The following is an 18664-nucleotide window of genomic DNA, read 5'->3' as shown; positions in this document are numbered from 1 at the left end:
GGGGTGTAGGGCTTGGGAGGATTTTGGGGGGAAAGATGTTTCCAAGTGGGTTCTTTCCCTGTTATTTTTCTTAGATGCTTGGTGGTGGCAGCAATAAGGTCCAGGGACAAAAGGTAAAATAGTTTGTACCTTCGGGAAGTTTTTAACCTAAGCTGGTAAAAATAAGCTTAGGGGGTTTTTCATGCAGGTCCCCACATCTGTACCCTAGATTTCAGAGTGGGGAAGGAACCTTGACAACCTCCTTTTATTAAACTAAACAGATGGTTATTTGATTAATATAAGGTTTGTTGTAATTTAATTGCCTCTCTGGATCGCTGTTTTAAGCATTAGCTCAGTCTGATAATTAAACAGAGTCTAGGACTTAGCTTTTGTACTTTAAAAAGAATAAATAAGTGCCTTAGCGCAGTGACAATTGTTAATTATGCTACAGCCAAAGTTGCTAAGCTGTGGTGGCAGTTTACCTAAGTAAGATGTTAAATGTCAAATTAACTCCTGTGACACACCTCATTGGCAATCAGAGATTTTTAAAATCCATCTCCAAGTCCAGATTCTTTCCAGAGTGTGTGCAGACAGAAGTCAAAAGAAAAATTAGCTTTATAGTCAGATAGGTTAAATCGTGTGGGCCTCCCTCCTTTTTTTCCCCTGGGCAAATTCCTTCATAAGTCAACTATTTTGTTTGGCTTGCACTGGCACAACTTTTGACATGAATCTTACCCTTGGGATGCAGCATAAGGATTTAGATACTTTGGAAATGCTTTTTAGAAGTTCTGTTAGGAAAACCTCAGGAACAGGGGAAATGTGCTAGGTAAGCATCTGTCAGAATTTGAAATTATGGTGACCAGAAGTAATAGCTTGAAGGGCTGTATGAAGCATTTGTCAAAGGAAGTTAAATTTTTGTTAAATGTTTAAAAAATAGTAGGTGAATAGCTAGAGGCCACATTTAGATCGTTTCTCACGTTGATTAGCACATTATCCCACAAGTCATCCCCTTGTATCAAAGTTGGCCCCAAAAGATAAGCTGCCAGGATGATTTGGAAGGGTGTCCACCTCTATTCTATATGTATTAGAAAGAGTAAATCTCTATGTTAATGTGCCATCCTTGACAGTAGATAGGCAGAACAATATATTCATAGGGGGACAGATAAATCACACAGGTAGAAAGAGGGATTTAAAGAGACTTGTAAAGGGATCCATGGAACTCCTTGTCACCAGATATTATTGAACCCAACCCAAGGGTTTAGTGGGGTTCAGAAAAGGATTAGATGTTTATAAGGATAATGAGAAAATCCAGTTTTATTAGATAGCATAAAATATAATGGATAAATGTTTCAGAGAATAATCCAGCCACTATTTGATGGAGATTATTGTAGGAGGAAATTTCCTCTCTGGGCTTCTTGTACTTTCCTCTGATGCACCTGCTTATGACTGTGCCAGATACTGCAAACCAATACAAGTTTATGAATGGTTTATGTATTTTTGTGGGCCAGGCATTTTATGTAACTTGGGTGGGGAAGGGTTATCACAACTCCTGCAGGAACCAAAAATAGTGTGTGGCCATGAGAGAATTAAGGTGAATCACTCAATTTGCTAATACTTCAAAGTACCACCCCCTGGGGAGGCTTGTGTATACTTGTTCAAACTGGGTTTTCCAGAGATCAACAGAGAAGGGTTTATGATACAAAAAGACTGCATTTAAATTTACTTAGGGTCTTCTTTCTGATCCAGTAAATAGACAGGATATTCTGTCAAATGGAGGCCTTACACCTTGCAGAAGACTTGGACCTACTAGGGCCCCTACTGGGCTGATGATGACTGACTGGACACTCCTTGAGTGGACCTTGGAGTGGGGATACAGGTGCAGTTACCCTGAAACCCTGACTCTGGCAACTGTCACAGACTGAATACTAGACTAGCGGATGGACTATGGTCTGATCTGGTCTGGCAATTCCTATATTGCAAATAATCCTTTAAAGCCATTTTCTTTTTTAAATCTGGTGTCATTTTCCCAGATGAACAGGTCCATCTTGAACCTTCTCAGCTGAGAGAGAAACATATCTCTAGCTTTCAGGAAGAAGGCGAAGAGAAGGAAAAGGACACTAAATCTGAGAGACTTGTGGCTAATTTTTCAAATATCTATGCATCAGGTAAGTATAATATGAAAAACCAAAACAACAGAACAGCCAACCCTTCCAATAATTGTTCCTTTTGTTGGCAACAAATCCTGTCTGGTGTTTCTCTTGGGGCAATTCCCTGTTTCTAAACAGCCTGTTGTGGAGATGTGTCATGGTTCAGCTTGATGACCACATTTTATATGACCAGTGGGGAAAGGTGGAGGACAATGAAGATGAAGTGTCCTCTCTTTTCTGTTCCCAATCTCTCCCTCTCTACTCCTCATTCTCTCTAATCTTCATAAATCTGGTAACATATCTCCTAAATAAAGCCAGCAGGCAAAACTGGTAGTAGAAGTCCCCCCCCCTTTTTTTTTCCTCCCTCCACCAGATTGATAAGCCAAGAACCAGCAATTCCCCCCCGCCCCACGGGTTGCCAACTTCCTAATCGCACAAAACTGAACACCCTAGCCCCGCCCCTTCCCTGAGGCCCCCCCACCCTTTCGCCAGGGCCCGCCCCCCACTCCCTCCCCCTCCCTGGTGGCTTGCTCTCCCCCACCCTCACTCACTTTCACTGTGCTGGGGCAGGGGGTTGGAGTGTGGGAGGGGGTGAGGGCTCTAACTAGGGGTGCAGGCTCTGGGGTGGGGCCAGAAATGAGGGGTTCAGGGTGCGGGAGGGGGCTACAGGCTGGGGCAGGGGTGCAGGAGGGGCTATGTGCTCTGGGCTGCAGGTGCAGGCTCTTTGGTGGAGCCAGGGATGAGGGGTTTGGGGTGCAGGAGGGGGCTTTGAGTTTGGGGGGTGCTCAGGGCTGTGGCGGGGGGTGGGTGGGACTCGGGGTTAGGGCACGGGTTTACCTCGGAAAGCTCCCAGTCAGCAGCACAGTAGGGCTAAGGCAGGTTCCCTGCCTATCCTGACTCCACGCTGGGCCCTGGAAGTGGCCAGCAGGTCTGGCTTCTAGGCGGTGGAGCCAGGACACTCTGCACGCTGCTCTCACCCACAGGCACAGCCCCCTCAGCCAGTGCTCGGGCCGGGGGCAGCATGTGGTGCTAGAACACTTAGGGACTAGCCTGCCTTAGACCTGCAGCACCAGCAACTGGACTTTTAACAGCCTGATCGGTGGTGCTGACCGGAGCCGCCAGGGTCCCTTTTTGACCAGGTGTTCCTGTTGAAAACTAGATGCCTGGCAACCCTACCACACACACATGCACCCTGAGGGGGAACCAAGGGTTCCTGTAGCCCCCACCCATAGATCAAAGGAGGGGTAGCTAAGCCACTAGGATTTTTGCCCATGCTCAATGAATCATAGAATATCAGGGTTGGAAGGGACCTCAGGAGGTCATCTAGTCCAACCCCCTGCTCAAAGCAGGGCCAATCCCCAATTTTTGCCCCATATCCCTAAATGGCCCCCTCAAGGATTGAACTCACAACCCTGGGTTTAGCAGGCCAAAGCTCAAACCACTGAGCTATCCCTCCCATGAAGACCTAGGGTTTTCTCTCTTCGTACTTCACAGGCCACTGAGTAAAAGGGAATGGGTTCAAGGGGTATTTTCATCATGGTGGTGAGGCAGAGACCCAAGGATTTATGGATGATCTTGCCCCTCCTTTCCAGGGGGAAGAGAATGAGGGAAATGTTGATCCTATCAGTTGCATTGTCACTAGTAGACTGTGAGGGAGTTGTGGTCTTCTCGATCTGAGAATCAAACTGAAAACAGTAACATAGTAAATCTCCTTTCTGTACCAGTAGGAAATCATCCCTGCCCTTCTAGCCTCTTCCAATCTGAATTGGCCCTTCAACATCTTGTTAGAGAGCTGGGTCACTGAGCAAAATGTCTGTTTTCCCACTATCTGCATCTATGTGCTGAGCTCCACACATGAAAGGTGCTATAGAAGTGCAGCATACCGTGAATGCTACAAAAGGGTTAATGTGCTAAGCCCTTGTATGATAATAGTAGGGATACGTAATACGGTAATGGGGACTGTGCCTTTAAGGGCTGAGCTTCCTAGAAAAAGAGTCTGGGTGGGGCGCTCCCTAAAAGTTCATGTTGTTGTTGTTATGCACAGTCAGTTGGAAATGGTCACCGAATAAAGCAGAACTTTCCCAAGCACCTTATGCACTTAAGCCCACATCCTCAAAGGTATTTAAGAGCTTAACTTCTACTGATTTTCCAGTGCGGTGAGGATTCACTTCCTCAAAATAAACAATTAAGACTTCCGTAATTTCAGTGGCAATTAATCTCTTAAATACCTTGGAGGATCTGGGTCTGAATGCTCACTGAACACCACAACGTGTTACAACGATGGAAGCAACTAGATCTGAGCATGTTCAGTGGGAACTGGATATTCCCAGAAGCCTGTGCAGGGTGAGACTGAACAGAGGATTTGTGAAGTCAATAAAAGCAGTGTCTCCAACCAACCTGACTCCTGAGTACTTGTTAACATTACACTGATGTTCCCTTGATTTCTTCCTAGACTTGTTGCCTGCTAGGAATGGTGAGGAATTGACAGATCAGTTCCTGCTTGAAGTGGTAGAAATTCTCCTGAATTATATTAAAAAAACCTATGATGGGAACAGTAAAGTTCTGGACTTTCATCACCCGCATCAGCTTCTGGAAGGCTTGGAAGGGTTCAGCTTGGAGCTGCGTGATCAGCCAGAGCCTTTGGAACAGATACTTGTTGACTGTAGGGATGCCTTAAAATACGGAGTTAAAACAGGTAACATAGTGTCCCCCACAGCAAAAATGTATCTGTCTCATATCTTCACAGGCATATAAAGCATTGTTTAAGGATCTGATATTTCTCCATACTAGAATCTATTTGTCCAGGACTCTTAGTTTTGCCGGATTCGTAGAACTCCTTAAATATTTTTTTTCCTTACCCTGCATTTCCAGTGGGGGGTGGGAGGGTGCGTATTGTTCTGTTCTCAACTTGTTTTGATACAGTAAGAAACAAGGGGGTGAGAATTCACTTCCACAAGAGAACCAGTTAACACTTTCATGAATTATTCACTGATGTAATTCTTTATTTAAATAATTTAATGTAATTATTCATTAAAGAGGGTTATGTACAGGAACTGACAACATTTTAGACAGGGCTGAATATTTTTGTTTGTTCTTCTGTTTTTTGCAGTGCATGACACTAGGGAGGTTTCTAAAATATTTAGCCAATTTTTCCAACTGTGTACATTTATTTTTAACACCTTTTTAGATGTGAATTGACTTGGCATGTACAGAGGTTTAAGGGATAGCACATTGAGTTCAAAAATATCCTCAGATTTAGACAGTTGGTTCAGAATAGTAAAAGGGTTTTGATCACAAATGGAAAAATGCTCTAAAGCACATAAATCTTATTGACCTACATGCTTTTGAAAATGTTACCCACATTCCAATATAAGGGACCAGTTGTCTTGAATTATTTGAATTCTGGTGTTAATAGAAAGTAAGCTACTTAACTGGGAAATGTAGTTTATTTAATTTGCTCAATAAAGACTTGAATGTCCTAGGTTTAACTTCAGACCCATTTTTAAGGACGGCTTCTTTCCCCAACATTAACATAAAGAGACACTCTTATTCTCCATACTGATTTCACTGTTCTTATCAACACAAGTTAACTGGGGACTGAGCTGAAGAACAATGTATTCCTGTCTCTTACACAAATTCTGGTTTATTTTTATTTCATTTTAGGACATCCTCGCTACTTCAACCAACTCTCCAGTGGCCTTGACATTGTTGGACTAGCTGGTGAATGGCTGTCAGCTACTGCAAATACAAACATGTATGTACTTTAAATCCCAGTCTTTGGTTACAAGTTAAATACTAACAAAAGCCAGCCACTTTTTACTACTTTTCTGGAATGCAAAGTACCTATTTGAAAACAAACAAGCACAAACTGCCCATTTTTGAAACAAGTGAGTGAACACCTGAATAAATAGTGTTGGCTATGTATCAGGGATCTGTGCACTACAGACAACTGAGGTAGATATACCATGTTGCACAGCAAAGTCACAATGCCTGCACTGGATGTAAACTCATTGGTTGTTTTCAAGCAGAGCATACTGCAGACACCAGTCTTAAAACTATCAGCCAATTAATTTAAGAGCCCCTAATCATTATCCAGGCTTATTTTGGGATAAAACATACACAGATGTACTGAGTAGAGGGAATAATATTGTTCACTTGCAAATGCAACTCCCTGGTTGGAAAACACATTAGCACTGAACAATGGGAACTCAAAATCACTAAATCCCTGTTAATGTTACAGAACTAGATTCAGTCCCAGGTTACAGCAACGTGACCAACGGTGCAAGGCCCCTGGTGTTGGAAAATTTCCGGAGCAGGACTTTAGGACACAGTCTGGACACATCCCCTGCTCCACTAGGGAGCTCATAGCTGACTAATATAGCCCCAAAATGACTGTTGAGGAGAGAACACGACTAGGTCAACCAAAGGATGAACTGATTCTCTGCCACAGCCTCTACCAGAGGGGTTCCCAGGAAATCTCAACCGCAACTTAAAGCTGATTGATTCTATTAGAATTAAACAAAATAAAACAAAATTTCAGAGCTGTCAGATTCTCACTAGAAGAATTTCTGAAATAAAACACAATGAAATTAAGTCTATGCAAAATGTTCAACATAACCATAACACAGCAAAATCTTCCTTTTTTTTGTGAAACTTGTTCATTTTGGACATTCAATCCTTCATTTTGGCACATGCTGCCATATTTTCAAAGGGACCTCAAACCAGACTTCTGGATTGGCATGTACAATTCTGTTCCCTCAAATATTTTTGGCACACCCAAGACGTCTTAGTGAACACAAAACCTTAAATTGGCACTTGCATAATGGGTAATTAGATGCTCAACTCCCTGGTTTATAAATGTAACTATATGGATTGAGCATGCTACATGTTGGGAGTGGAAAGCACGGACAAAGCTTTTAGTGCATCAAGTTGCAGCTGCAAACTAAGAAGTGGTTTTTGGAAAATTTGATTCATATACTTCCAAGATTTTCAACCTGGACATCTGGCCACATGTTTTCCAATAAAATAAGACTTTGTAACAATTATAGTGAACTTTTAAAACTCTAATTTGTTTTATTTTTGTTGTATCATTTAATAATCCTAGTAAGAATTTTGTATATTACTCTGCAAGGAGTGTAAATGATTAAGGGTGAGTGTTTGAGATAAAGGAAGGTAGAGAGAGAGAGAGAGAGAGAGACTTGGCTAAGAAAATGAATTTGAGAACTGGATACTTCCTGGAAGAGATAAAGGATCTAGTGGAGTTGACTGAAATATATATCTATTTGCCACAGTGAATTTTGAAAAATTCTACCCCCTACCCTCACCATCACAAATTTTCTGTGGGTGGAGGAAGGGGGGGAAGTTTAGGTTTTTTTCAACAAAAATCAATACCCCCAAATAAAAATCTGTTAAAAAATGGTTTTGGTTTTAAAAAGCAACACCAGTTTTCAGCATATATATATAAAAAAATCAGTTTCTATTTTTTTTTAACAATAATTTGGACCAAAATGAAAATTAATTTAGTTTGAAAAATCATTTTCGTGTTAAAAAAAAAAGTTTTGACAAAAAAGTTTTGTTCAGCTTTGGGACCTAGGGGACAGTTTTTGAGAATGAGAGGTGGAAGCAGAGGCCTTCAGGGGATTACTGAAGATGCTTTATCTGTGGAGAATATGTGGAGTAGATTGTGTGGTCTTGATAGACAGGAGAGGTTGAAAAGCACTAGGTTTAAGCCATAAAGTGCATGTACTTACTGAAAAGACATCACAAAGCCAACGGGGGAGCACCTCATGGAGACTGAGTGTAGGGAGGTTAGAAAGGAAGAATGGAGGTGGTAGAGTTAGCCAATGTACCTTTCATGTGCCTAAAACCAAGTGTCCTACACTCATAATTTCCTGTCATACATTCTAAGGGATGCAGCTCAGTGCAGTTCCTAATGTAATGAGGGAAAATAATCAAACTTTTCTTTTCTGAAAGGACAACATTATTAAAAACACTGGAACAGAGACTAGTGTCCATAGAGATGAACAATGCACCTAAACAGCTTTCAGCCACACTGTATTTCTGTCTCTATTTCCCAAATAAAATGTCCTAGCAGATTTTTACTATCCACAAGAACATTGGAACACATCTCTGTGGAGAAATTTCAGAAAAACATGCATTGTATAACTCCTTAGGAAAGATTAGCTGGAGACAGTGTGCAGAATGACAGTGTAAGTAACATCCTAACCCTTTGCAGCTTACAAATATATTTAATCACATACAGTAGAATGTATGTATCTGATAGTCTAAAAAATGGGGATGATAATGCTTACCCATCTTTGGAAAGTACTTTCAGATCTGCCTAGGAAAAACACTATGGATGCAATCCAGTAAAACACTTACATTTGCTTAACGTTACCTATGTGAGTAGCCCAACTGGAATGGTACTACTTATGTGGTTAAATATGTGCTTACGTGTTTTGCTGGATCACGGTCTAGACAAGCACTAATTTATTATTAACTGGCTTGTCACTTTGATAGTCTGGTATGCAAATGTAGTTTACATTCATTAGCCTAAATTTGTGTACTTCAGTCAAACTTGTTCGTGCATGGAGCATTGCACATGTTAAAAGTAGGCATGTAGAACTCTGTCTGCAGTTTTAGTTTTGTTTGTTTTTTTGGAAAGTGTAAGCCCAGTTTTCTTTCACCCAAAGTAAATTCCTGCTGTTGTTTTCTATTACAACAAAGCTGGGGTGTTTATGGAGATGCTTGAGTGGAAACTGCTTAGACAGCTGTGAGTAGTTTGGTAAAATTATCCTGGCTGGTTACTGCAGATGATAGTCTTTCACTTGGACATTTTGAACTAAATTTAAGAGCTGTCAAAATTGGTTCAGTCAAAATTGTTTCTGTTTTAGCTGGAGGTCTAATAGGTCTATAGTGAATAGTGGAGCTACACCACCAGATTTTTTTGTTTTGTTTTGTTTTGTTTAAGCTTGTTAGGTAATTCAGTTTTTCCAGATAAAAATTGTGCCACTCCAAAATTAAGTCAATTATAGCTCTTCCTCCCTTCCTTTGTATTTTTAAGAGTCATATAAATGCTCACATGAGTGACTAGGAAGTTTTGGGAATGGACTTCTTTTAAATTGGTTTGGAGTCATGTATAAATTGTGAATTCGGGTGAGAGCGCGTGAGTAATAAGCGACCTTTGTGTCTCTCTCTAGTCCTTTGTCTGCTCTTGTAGCACTGGCTTCCTGACTGTCTGCACACAATCTGGTCGCTTTGGTTTGAGAGCCTTCTCCGACTCCATCTACAAATATTTTCCTTTAGCTCTCCACCGCAGCAGCTCCCTAGTATCTAACAGGGCCATGATTTGGCTCTACATCTATACATGGTTCTGGGGAATCTTCTAAATGCTTTGTCTCACTCTGTGCTCAGGACATGACATTAGAAAGTACCCCTGAGATGTGCTGTAATAATAAACAGACAGTGTAACATAGTCTCATGTTATAGTTTCAAGCAAAATTCACTTGAGGAATGACCCTGAAATGTTGGAATCTTTTAATCAGCTGAGCTGTGATTTTTTGGGCCATCCCAGTGCAAACAACAGATAAATCCCGTGAAGTCAACAGTTACAGAAATGTAAGTGAGACAGAATCTAGAACACTGTTTCTAGATTCAGTGGGCACAATTAAAGACTCTACTTTCACCACCTCAGGTATCTACAGTAATCACAGTATCCTTCTGTGTTTGGCTTAGCAGGAAAACACAATTGCTGCAGAATGGCACATGCTGAGTGTTTAGTAACACCCACTGCATATTGCTTTCTAGAATTTGGGAACAACTTTAAATATGGCATTCCCCACTGATTTAAGGCAAATGTAGAAAAGATGGGTGTGTAAAATGATAGGTATTTCAGTTTCACACCATAGTAACATGCAAAATAACTTTATGAGAGACTTGAGGAGAACTGGCTCATATATTTACTTTTTACATATAATCTCAGGGTAGATAAAATATATCCTCTCTGAACATTTTCACATCCTAAATGTATAGTCAGATAATGGGTATTATGTGGGATGAGAAAGAAGAAGGTAATGGGGAAGAAAAAAGGAAAGGAGGCCGCTAGTCTAATCTCACCCCTTAGATCATTCCTAAATCAAGTTGTTGTCTCATTTCCTTTTGTGCCTCTTTTGTGTAATAGAAATATATTTCTGAACACAGCCTCTTGCTATTTTTTTAAAACATATTTTAGGTTTACATATGAAATAGCTCCAGTGTTCGTTGTCATGGAGGAGATGCTTCTCAAGAAAATGCATGAAATGGTTGGATGGGGAGAAATGGAAGCAGATGGTATATTTTCTCCTGGTAAGTAGACAGGAAAATACCCTTGCCATGGGCCTGATCTGAAGCCCAAGCAAATCAGTGAGAGTCTTTCCATTAAGTTCACTCACTTTTGGATCAGGCTCCATATGAAAACTGCATTAAGTTTGTTTTAGGGATGAGCAAAGTAGCTTAAATAAAATAGGCAGCAACTTGAACCTTCCCTTTAATCTAAAAGCAAACTTGAACTGAACTTTTTTGCAGTTTGTAATAATATGGTTAAATTATTTAAAACACTATTTATAATTTCAAAATATTGTTAATAGCAATCATGTAAATAAAAAATGACAGGATAAAGAAGAAGAAGAAGGTTACTGCAATGTTATAGGACAGTGAAAACTTTCTCAGAATAAAAATCCACAAAGCTTCTCCGAATTCAATTTTACATCAAGCTAATTCTCAGAAAGCACCCTCCGGTGAAGTGATACAATAAGAATAGAGAAAGAAATGAACCTCTCAGAAATGAGAATTTGGACAATTCTGAATCAAGCTCCTTAATTCGATGAATTGAGCTGTAGCTCACGAAAGCTTATGCTCAAATAAATTGGTTAGTCTCTAAGGTGCCACAAGTACTCCTTTTCTTTTTAATTCCCTCTGTTTCTGTTCGGGACTAGGACATGGTGGGTTGAGGGAAAGAAAAGGAGATTTGCAATCAAATTTGCCTGACAAGCACGAATCTTAAGAGGTCCATCAAACTGGGACGCCTAATGGTGAATCTCATCAAATCTGTGGAAGCCTGGAGAAGTGCACAAGGGATTAAATGGTGGGGAGAAAATTCTATGGCCAAGATTTGACTGGTATTCTATACACATATCCTGCAGTCAAAATGGGCAGTCAGCTGGTGGATTGCAAATTGCTGGGTCATTAAGGAATCAAAATTAAGCCAATGGAGGTATGCTAGTTCATACCAGTTGCGTATCTGGCCCTATGATGCAATGATGTAAAATTTAAATTCCCAGGAGGAATAAGCTATTCAATCCAAAGCAGAAATATTTGTTTCCTTTTCATGCTGTTAGGTGGGACCATATCAAACCTCTACAGTGTTCTTGTGGCTCGTTATAAGCGGTTTCCTGAGATTAAAACCAAAGGCATGGCAGCACTTCCACACATTGCACTGTTTGTTTCTGAACATGTAAGTACAGAATTATAATATGTCTGTGTAAAATAGCTTGTCTGTGCTAGATTCAGTACTGAATCTTGAAAATCAGTATTTAAATATTCAGACTACTGAAATAAATGAGCTGGAAATGAAATGAAATACTTCTGGAGGAAGTTTGAGTGAGATTTTCAAAAGTGCCTACGTGATTTAGGAGCACCTGTCCCATTGCAAGTCACTAGTGCTTGTTTTTACATTCTAAGTCACACAGGCTCTTTTGAAAATCCCCTCTTGTGACTTTAGGCACAGCTCTGAGGAAGTGGTATGGTGTAAGCTGCACCAGGACTAGTCCTGGAAATCACTGGGTTTGTCTACACAGCAATTAAAAACCCCCAGCTGGCTCATGTGTGGTGGAAGGGTCCCAGAGTTCGAGCTGCAGCTCAAGCCCAAATTTAAAAATTTTATTAAGATGATGTTTAAAAAAAAGTGAATGGTACAGAGTTTAAGCGTAGAAGTTTCTGGTTGTCAGGGAATAATGTACACATTATCAAGGGGTACTGTCAAGGTTCCTTCCCCACTCTGAAATCTAGGATACAGATGTGGGGACCTGCATGAAAAACCCCCTAAGCTTATTTTTACCAGCTTAGGTTAAAACTTGCGCAAGGTACAAACTGTTTTACCTTTTGTCCCTGGACCTTATTGCTGCCACCACCAAGTGTCTAACAAAAATAACAGGGAAAGAGCCCACTTGGAAACATATTTCCCCCCAAAATCCGCCCAAGCCCTACACCCCCTTTCCTGGGGAAGGCTTCATAAAAATCCTCACCAATTGGAATAGGTGAACACAGACCCAAACCCTTAGATCTTAAGAACAATATAAAAACAATCAGGTTCTTAAAAGAAGAATTTTAATTAAAGAAAAAGTAAAAGAATCACCTCTGTAAAATCAGGATGGTAAATACCTTACAGGGTAATCAGATTCAAAACATAGAGAATCCCTCTAGGCTAAATCTTAAGTTACAAAAAGACACCAAAACAGGAATATACATTCCATTCAGCACAACTTATTTTATCAGCTGTTTAAACAAAACAGAATCTAACACATATCTAACTAGATTGCTTACTAACTCTTTACAGGAGTTCTGACCTGCATTCCTGCTCTGGTCCCGGCAAAAGCAACACACAGACAGAGAGAACCCTTTGTTCCCCCCACTGCCAGCTTTGAAAGTATCTTGTCTCCTCATTGGTCATTTTGGTCAGTTGCCAGCGAAGTTATCTTAGCTTCTTAACCCTGTACAGGTGAAAAGGTTCCTCTGGCCAGGAGGAATTTAAAGGTGTTTACCCTTCCTTTTATATTTATGACAGGTGCGAAGTTCAGTTTAAGATCAGATGGCATAAGGAATACATGATCTGCAATATCCCAGATTGGGGGTGAAAGGTTAACAGGTCAAAGTATAGACATTGAGATATGAGGGTATGTTGTTCATATAATGGCTATGTTCAGGTGTGGAGTATAATGAGTGGATATGATGATGAGGATGGATTGACCATCATTTGGTGAGATTTAACGTTTAGTGAGTTTCTGGTTCCAGTTCATATAGTCCAACCGAAAAAGTCTCTCAGTCCCTTTCTCGTAGTCGATGCACAGTGTCGCTCTGGCTCACGCCTCCTGGTACTGTCTGTGGCCGATGATGTGTTCGACGTAAATGTCCCTGGACCATCAGATGGTGTCTGAGACCATGAGGCGCCGCATGAGCCGTGCGTAGCGTCAACCGATCCCACAGGTCCGCAGCACAAGCTCGTTGCAGGGGTCCCAGGCGCCCAGGGCTCCGACGATCAGGGCGCCCATCTGCACCTCGTAGCCCTTCGCTCTCAGGGTATCAGTCAGGGGAGCATACTTTTCCAACTTACGAGCTCGGGCTTCACAAAAGGCCAGGGTCCTGTTCTCAAAGGAGACCGTGACGTCGATGAGGATGATCTTTTTCTGGGCCTCGTCGGTGACGATGACGTCAGATTGCAGCTGGCTGTCGGTACCAGGGATGGCGCAGTTCATGGCGACCTCCCCCAGGCGTGGTTCGATGGCTTTCACCAGGCAGTTCTGGATGGCGTTGTGGCGCACTGCAATTAAACAGCCCTTCAAGCCCTAGTCATTTGGTATGGGCCAGCTGGGGATGTCTAAGTGCAGTGTGGACATAGACATTGTGACTCAGAAATGTATCTCTCAGTCACAGTTCCTCCCCTGTTATCCTCTAGCTTTAGAAGAAGGGATAGTAATTTCCTGCTGACCTGCACCAGCAGTAATTTAACACACTCCCTGCACTGGCACTTTGGGGTGATGGAGCCACGGCCTTACCTATTCCAACCCACTGCTTTTGGTGTGAGGATGGGCAAGTAACTGGACAAACACCACCCATTCACTGCTATGTGCGTACATAAAGTTCAGATTTCACACCCAGGTGGTATCTGGAAGAAGTTCACTCCTTCCTACTCCCTTATGCAGGTGCATTGTACAAGTCACAATCTGGTCCTTGGAATTTTTTTCCCCATGTGTATAACTCCAAAACAGTGGCACTTTTCCAAGTGAAACTTTCTAGGGGTCTGATGATTGATATCAATGGAAGTGTTTCCATGGACCTCAATGGGCTTTGGATCAGGCCTCGGATGCCTGCTCTTCCCTGATTAGTCTGCAGACAAATGTGCATACATACAATTTAAAAATAAGAGTTTGAATATTGTCATTGTACATGCCCAGTATGAAACTTCAGCTGCATTTATATTTACACTATTGTTTGTGGAACTGAGGCATAATGTAAATGCAGAATATTGATGTTGGTTACTTAGGTGTGGCTTTGTGTTATTTCATTTGGAGTGTTCCACAGTTGCAAAAGTTGTTCACTCTGCTACTGTGGCAGTACAGAGTGAAATCAGTAGAGCTTTCAGTGTTTTTTAAAATCTCATTCATTTTTCTCATAAAAATAATCTGTTACATGGATGTTAACAGAGGACAGTCTAGATTATTTTTAAACCTTTATTTAACAATGCAGAAATATTATGCAAAAAATGGGACATGTGAAATTCCAAATGCTGTTTATCATTGTAGCTGTATGTTGGTTCAGATTTGTGTTTCCTATTTAATAGTAAACTTGAGGTCAGGCAGCAAAATAGTACAAAAATAATCCACTATTTACCCTGTAATTAAATATATTTACCATGCAGCCCATAACTTAAATAATCAATGATCATATAAGCACATGATTCTCCTAATGATTAACATAACTGCCATAAATCTAATAAATAATCTCAAGCATATTGTACACATTCCTAAAGCTTTGTTTGCCAGAAGCTGGGAATGAGCAACAGGGGATGGATCACTTGATGATTACCTGTTCTGTTCATTCCCTCTGGGGCACCTGGCATTGGCCACTGTCAGAAGACAGGATACTGGGCTAGATGGACCTTTGGTCTGACCTAGTAGGGCCATTCTTATGTCTAACAGAGAATAGTTGCTTAGTAAATTACTGAATATCATGTCTAACGACACTAGCTAGGATTTTAAAAAATGTACAGACTATCAGCAGTCAGGGCAAATAATTATCTCCACTCGGATCAGGAAATAAACTCCCTATACAGCATAGCATAATTAGGAGCATGATGGGAGGATTAGACAGGATTTGATGGACTCTTGGTAAATTTCAGCATGCCCATTCTTATACTCTTAAGTGTCATCACAACACCTGAGCCATAACATACTTTATATTTTCCTAGGGCAGAAAAAATAATGGTGCCACCCATAAATTTTATGTACTTTGTATACACAGGTTTCGGAGTAGCAGCCGTGTTAGTCTGTATTCGCAAAAAGAAAAGGAGGACTTGTGGCACCTTAGAGACTAACAGATTTATTAGAGCATAAGCTTTCGTGAGCTACAGCTCACTTCATCGGATGCATTCAGTGGAAAATACAGTGGGGAGATTTATATACACAGAGAACATGAAACAATGGGTGTTACCATACACACTGTAAGGAGAGTGATCATTTAAGGTGAGCTATGACCAGCAGGAGAGCGGGGGGGGGGGGGGCTTTTGTAGTGATAATCAAGGTGGGCCATTTCCAGTAGTTGACAAGAACGTCTGAGGAACAGTGGAGGGTGGAGGGGGGGGAATAAACATGGGGAAATAGTTTTACTTTGTGTAATGATCCATCCACTCCCAGTCTCTATTTAAGCCTAAGTTAATTGTATGCAGTTTGCAAATTAATTCCAATTCAGCAGTCTCTCATTGGAGTCTGTTTTTGAAGTTTTTTTGTTGGAGAATTGCAACTTTTAAGTCTGTAATCGAGTGACCAAAGAGATTGAAGTGTTCTCCAACTGGATTTTGAATGTTATAATTCTTGACGTCTGATTTGTGTCCATTTATTCTTTTACGTAGAGACTGTCCAGTTTGGCCAATGTACATGGCAGAGAGGCATTGCTGGCACATGATGGCATATATCACATTGGTAGATGTGCAGGTGAATGAGCCTCTGATAGTGTGGCTGATGTGATTAGGTCCTATGATGGTGTCCCCTGAATAGATATGTGGACACAGTTGGCAACGGGCTTTCTTGCAAGGATAGGTTCCTGGGTTAGTGGTTCTGTTGTGTGGCGTGTGGTTGCTGGTGAGTATTTGCTTCAGGTTGGGGGGCTGTCTGTAGGCAAGGACTGGCCTGTCTCCCAAGATCTGTGAGAGTGATGGGTCGTCCTTCAGGATAGGTTGTAGATCCTTGATGATGCGTTGGAGAGGTTTTAGTTGGGGGCTGAAGGTGATGGCTAGTGGCGTTCTGTTATTTTCTTTGTTGGGCCTGTCCTGTAGTAGGTGACTTCTGGCTCTGTCAATCTGTTTCTTCACTTCAGCAGGTGGGTACTGTAGTTGTAAGAATGCTTGATAGAGATCTTGTAGGTGTTTGTCTCTGTCTGAGGGGTTGGAGCAAATGCGGTTGTATCGTAGAGCTTGGCTGTAGACAATGGATCGTGTGGTGTGGTCTGGATGAAAGCTGGAGGCATGTAGGTAGGAATAACGGTCTGCTGGTAATAGCTCACCTCAGACGTTCTTGTCAACTGCTGGAAATGGCCCACCTTGATTATCACTCCAAAAGGTTTTTTTCCTCCCCGCTCTCCTGCTGGTAATAGCTCACCTTAAGTGATCACTCTGGTTACAGTGTGTATGGTAACTCCCATTGTTTCATGTTCTCTATGTATATAAATCTCCCCACTGTATTTTCCACTGAATGCATCCGATGAAGTGAGCTGTAGCCTACAAAAGCTTATGCTCAAATAAATTTGTTAGTCTCTAAGGTGCCACAAGTCCTCCTTTTCTTTTTGTGTACACAGTATCCAACAAAACTCCCTTATAAACTTTTTCTTTTTTATTTTTTAAGAGCCATTATTCAGTTAAGAAAGCTGCAGCAGTCCTTGGAATTGGGACAGATAATGTAATTGCAGTAAAGTGTGATGAAAGGTAAGCCCCTTAATGTCTTCCAGTAAATGTTTTTTTCTGAATTTAACCTTCTCTTGTGCCAATTGCTCTTGTGTCTATTGCTTAAGGTGAACTGTACTTTATAAAATGATCTTGATCTACAGCTAAAGCAGAATTGATTAGATGCAAAAGTATGGGTCATTTACGAATACAGAGCCAAATTTGTAGGTCCTTATTCAGTATTTACTCGGTCTCTATTTAGACAAAACTCTCACTGATGTCAGTGGGAGTTGTGCCTGAGTAACCCATGGAGTAAAACTAAAGGGCCAGTTCTACAAACTTCATTCCAATAGTAATACTACTTGACTAGTTGCCAAGTAACATACTATTTAACACGGGTAAAGGTGGCTGAGCCTGTCTCTAAGTAAAAATTTCAAGATGGGGCCCAGATGTAAGGTTAGACTGAGGTTTTACTATTAACCCTGTTTAAGGAGCAAGACATGCTGAGCCACCACCTTGCAGGGAAGGAAATTGGACCTCAGAGAGGCATAATTCCTTCCCTTATTGTACCTAACTTCATAAAAGTATAGTAATTTGCTACTGGCCCATGCCAGTAACAAATGAATGCCAGCTGAGCTATGCTGGCCAATATACTGTGGGGTGGAGCCAAGTGTCCACACATTCCTTCCTTCTCTGCCCATTTCCCACCTATCTGCTTGGGGGAAGTGGGGTAACAGGCTTTCCCCGCATGCTTAGTACCAAGTGCAAGGGCTTGTATATAGTGGCAGATAGATCCGACTCCCTTTCATACCTGTGTTGCCACGACCAGCAGTTCTCAACTGGGGGTTCCCCGCCCCCTAGGGGTCCATGATCCCTTTCAAGGTGGCCGTGGGGCCCGCAGTGGGGCTGAAGCCCCAAACCTGGCATCCCCCCACAGCGCTGAATCCTGGAGCCCTGAGCCCTGATGCTCCCTGTGGGGCAGAAGCCCTGAGCCCATGGGCAGAGTTGGGGACATGGAGGGCATTGCCTCCCACCCTCCCGCCGGCCAAATTGCAGCGCAAGATCATGGCAGCCCCCCCCGCCCCCATCTCCCCTCCCCGGCTCCTGGCCAGGTCAGAGGCGGGAGCCGGAGCCGGGCAATGTGGGGCAGCTGCTGCTCTGGCTGGTGCCATGGAGCAGTTAGCAGCAGCAGCGTTCCCTCCTCTCCTGCTGGTGCCCCAGATTGAAGCTGCTGCTCAGCTCCCAGCCCCATTTGTTCCCGCAGAGGCAGCCGGTAAGAACCCCCCTCTCCCTGCACCCTGAGCTACCCCCCGGCCTGCACACAGCCCCTAGCTATCCCCTGCCTGCACACAGCTCATAGTAGCCCTCTCCCTGCACCCTGAACTACCTCCCTCCCTACGCACAGCCCCAATACCCCCTCCCTGCACCCTGAGCTGCCCCCTGCCTGCACACAGCCACTAGCCACCCCCCTCCATGCACCCTGAGCTACCCCCTGCCCGAAGACAGCCCCTAGCCACCTCGCTCCCTGCACCCTGAGCCGCCTCCTGCTGGCACACAGCCCCTAGCCACCCCCTCCCTGCACCCTGAGCTACCACACTGCCTGCACCCAGCTACCCCCTCCCTGCACATTGGG

At 42.5% G+C, this 18664-nt stretch overlaps 1 protein-coding gene across 1 annotated transcript in view; it reads left to right on the top strand.

Moving 5' to 3' along the window:
• Nucleotides 1–4584: 4584 nt before the first annotated feature.
• Nucleotides 4585–18664, top strand: part of LOC102934045 (glutamate decarboxylase 1) — a 34447-nt gene continuing 20367 nt past the window's right edge. The window contains exons 1-5 of the mRNA XM_007066718.4: nucleotides 4585–4821; nucleotides 5790–5880; nucleotides 10357–10469; nucleotides 11501–11616; nucleotides 16994–17073. Coding sequence (XP_007066780.4) covers nucleotides 5879–5880; nucleotides 10357–10469; nucleotides 11501–11616; nucleotides 16994–17073 — 311 coding nt within the window. The 5' untranslated portion in view covers nucleotides 4585–4821; nucleotides 5790–5878. The remainder of the gene's footprint in view (nucleotides 4822–5789; nucleotides 5881–10356; nucleotides 10470–11500; nucleotides 11617–16993; nucleotides 17074–18664) is intronic.

This window comes from Chelonia mydas, chromosome 2 (genome assembly GCF_015237465.2).
Source record: "Chelonia mydas isolate rCheMyd1 chromosome 2, rCheMyd1.pri.v2, whole genome shotgun sequence".
NCBI classification, from domain to species: domain Eukaryota; kingdom Metazoa; phylum Chordata; order Testudines; family Cheloniidae; genus Chelonia; species Chelonia mydas.
Note: the sequence above shows the minus strand (reverse complement) of the source record. Positions and strands in the feature narration are given on the sequence as shown.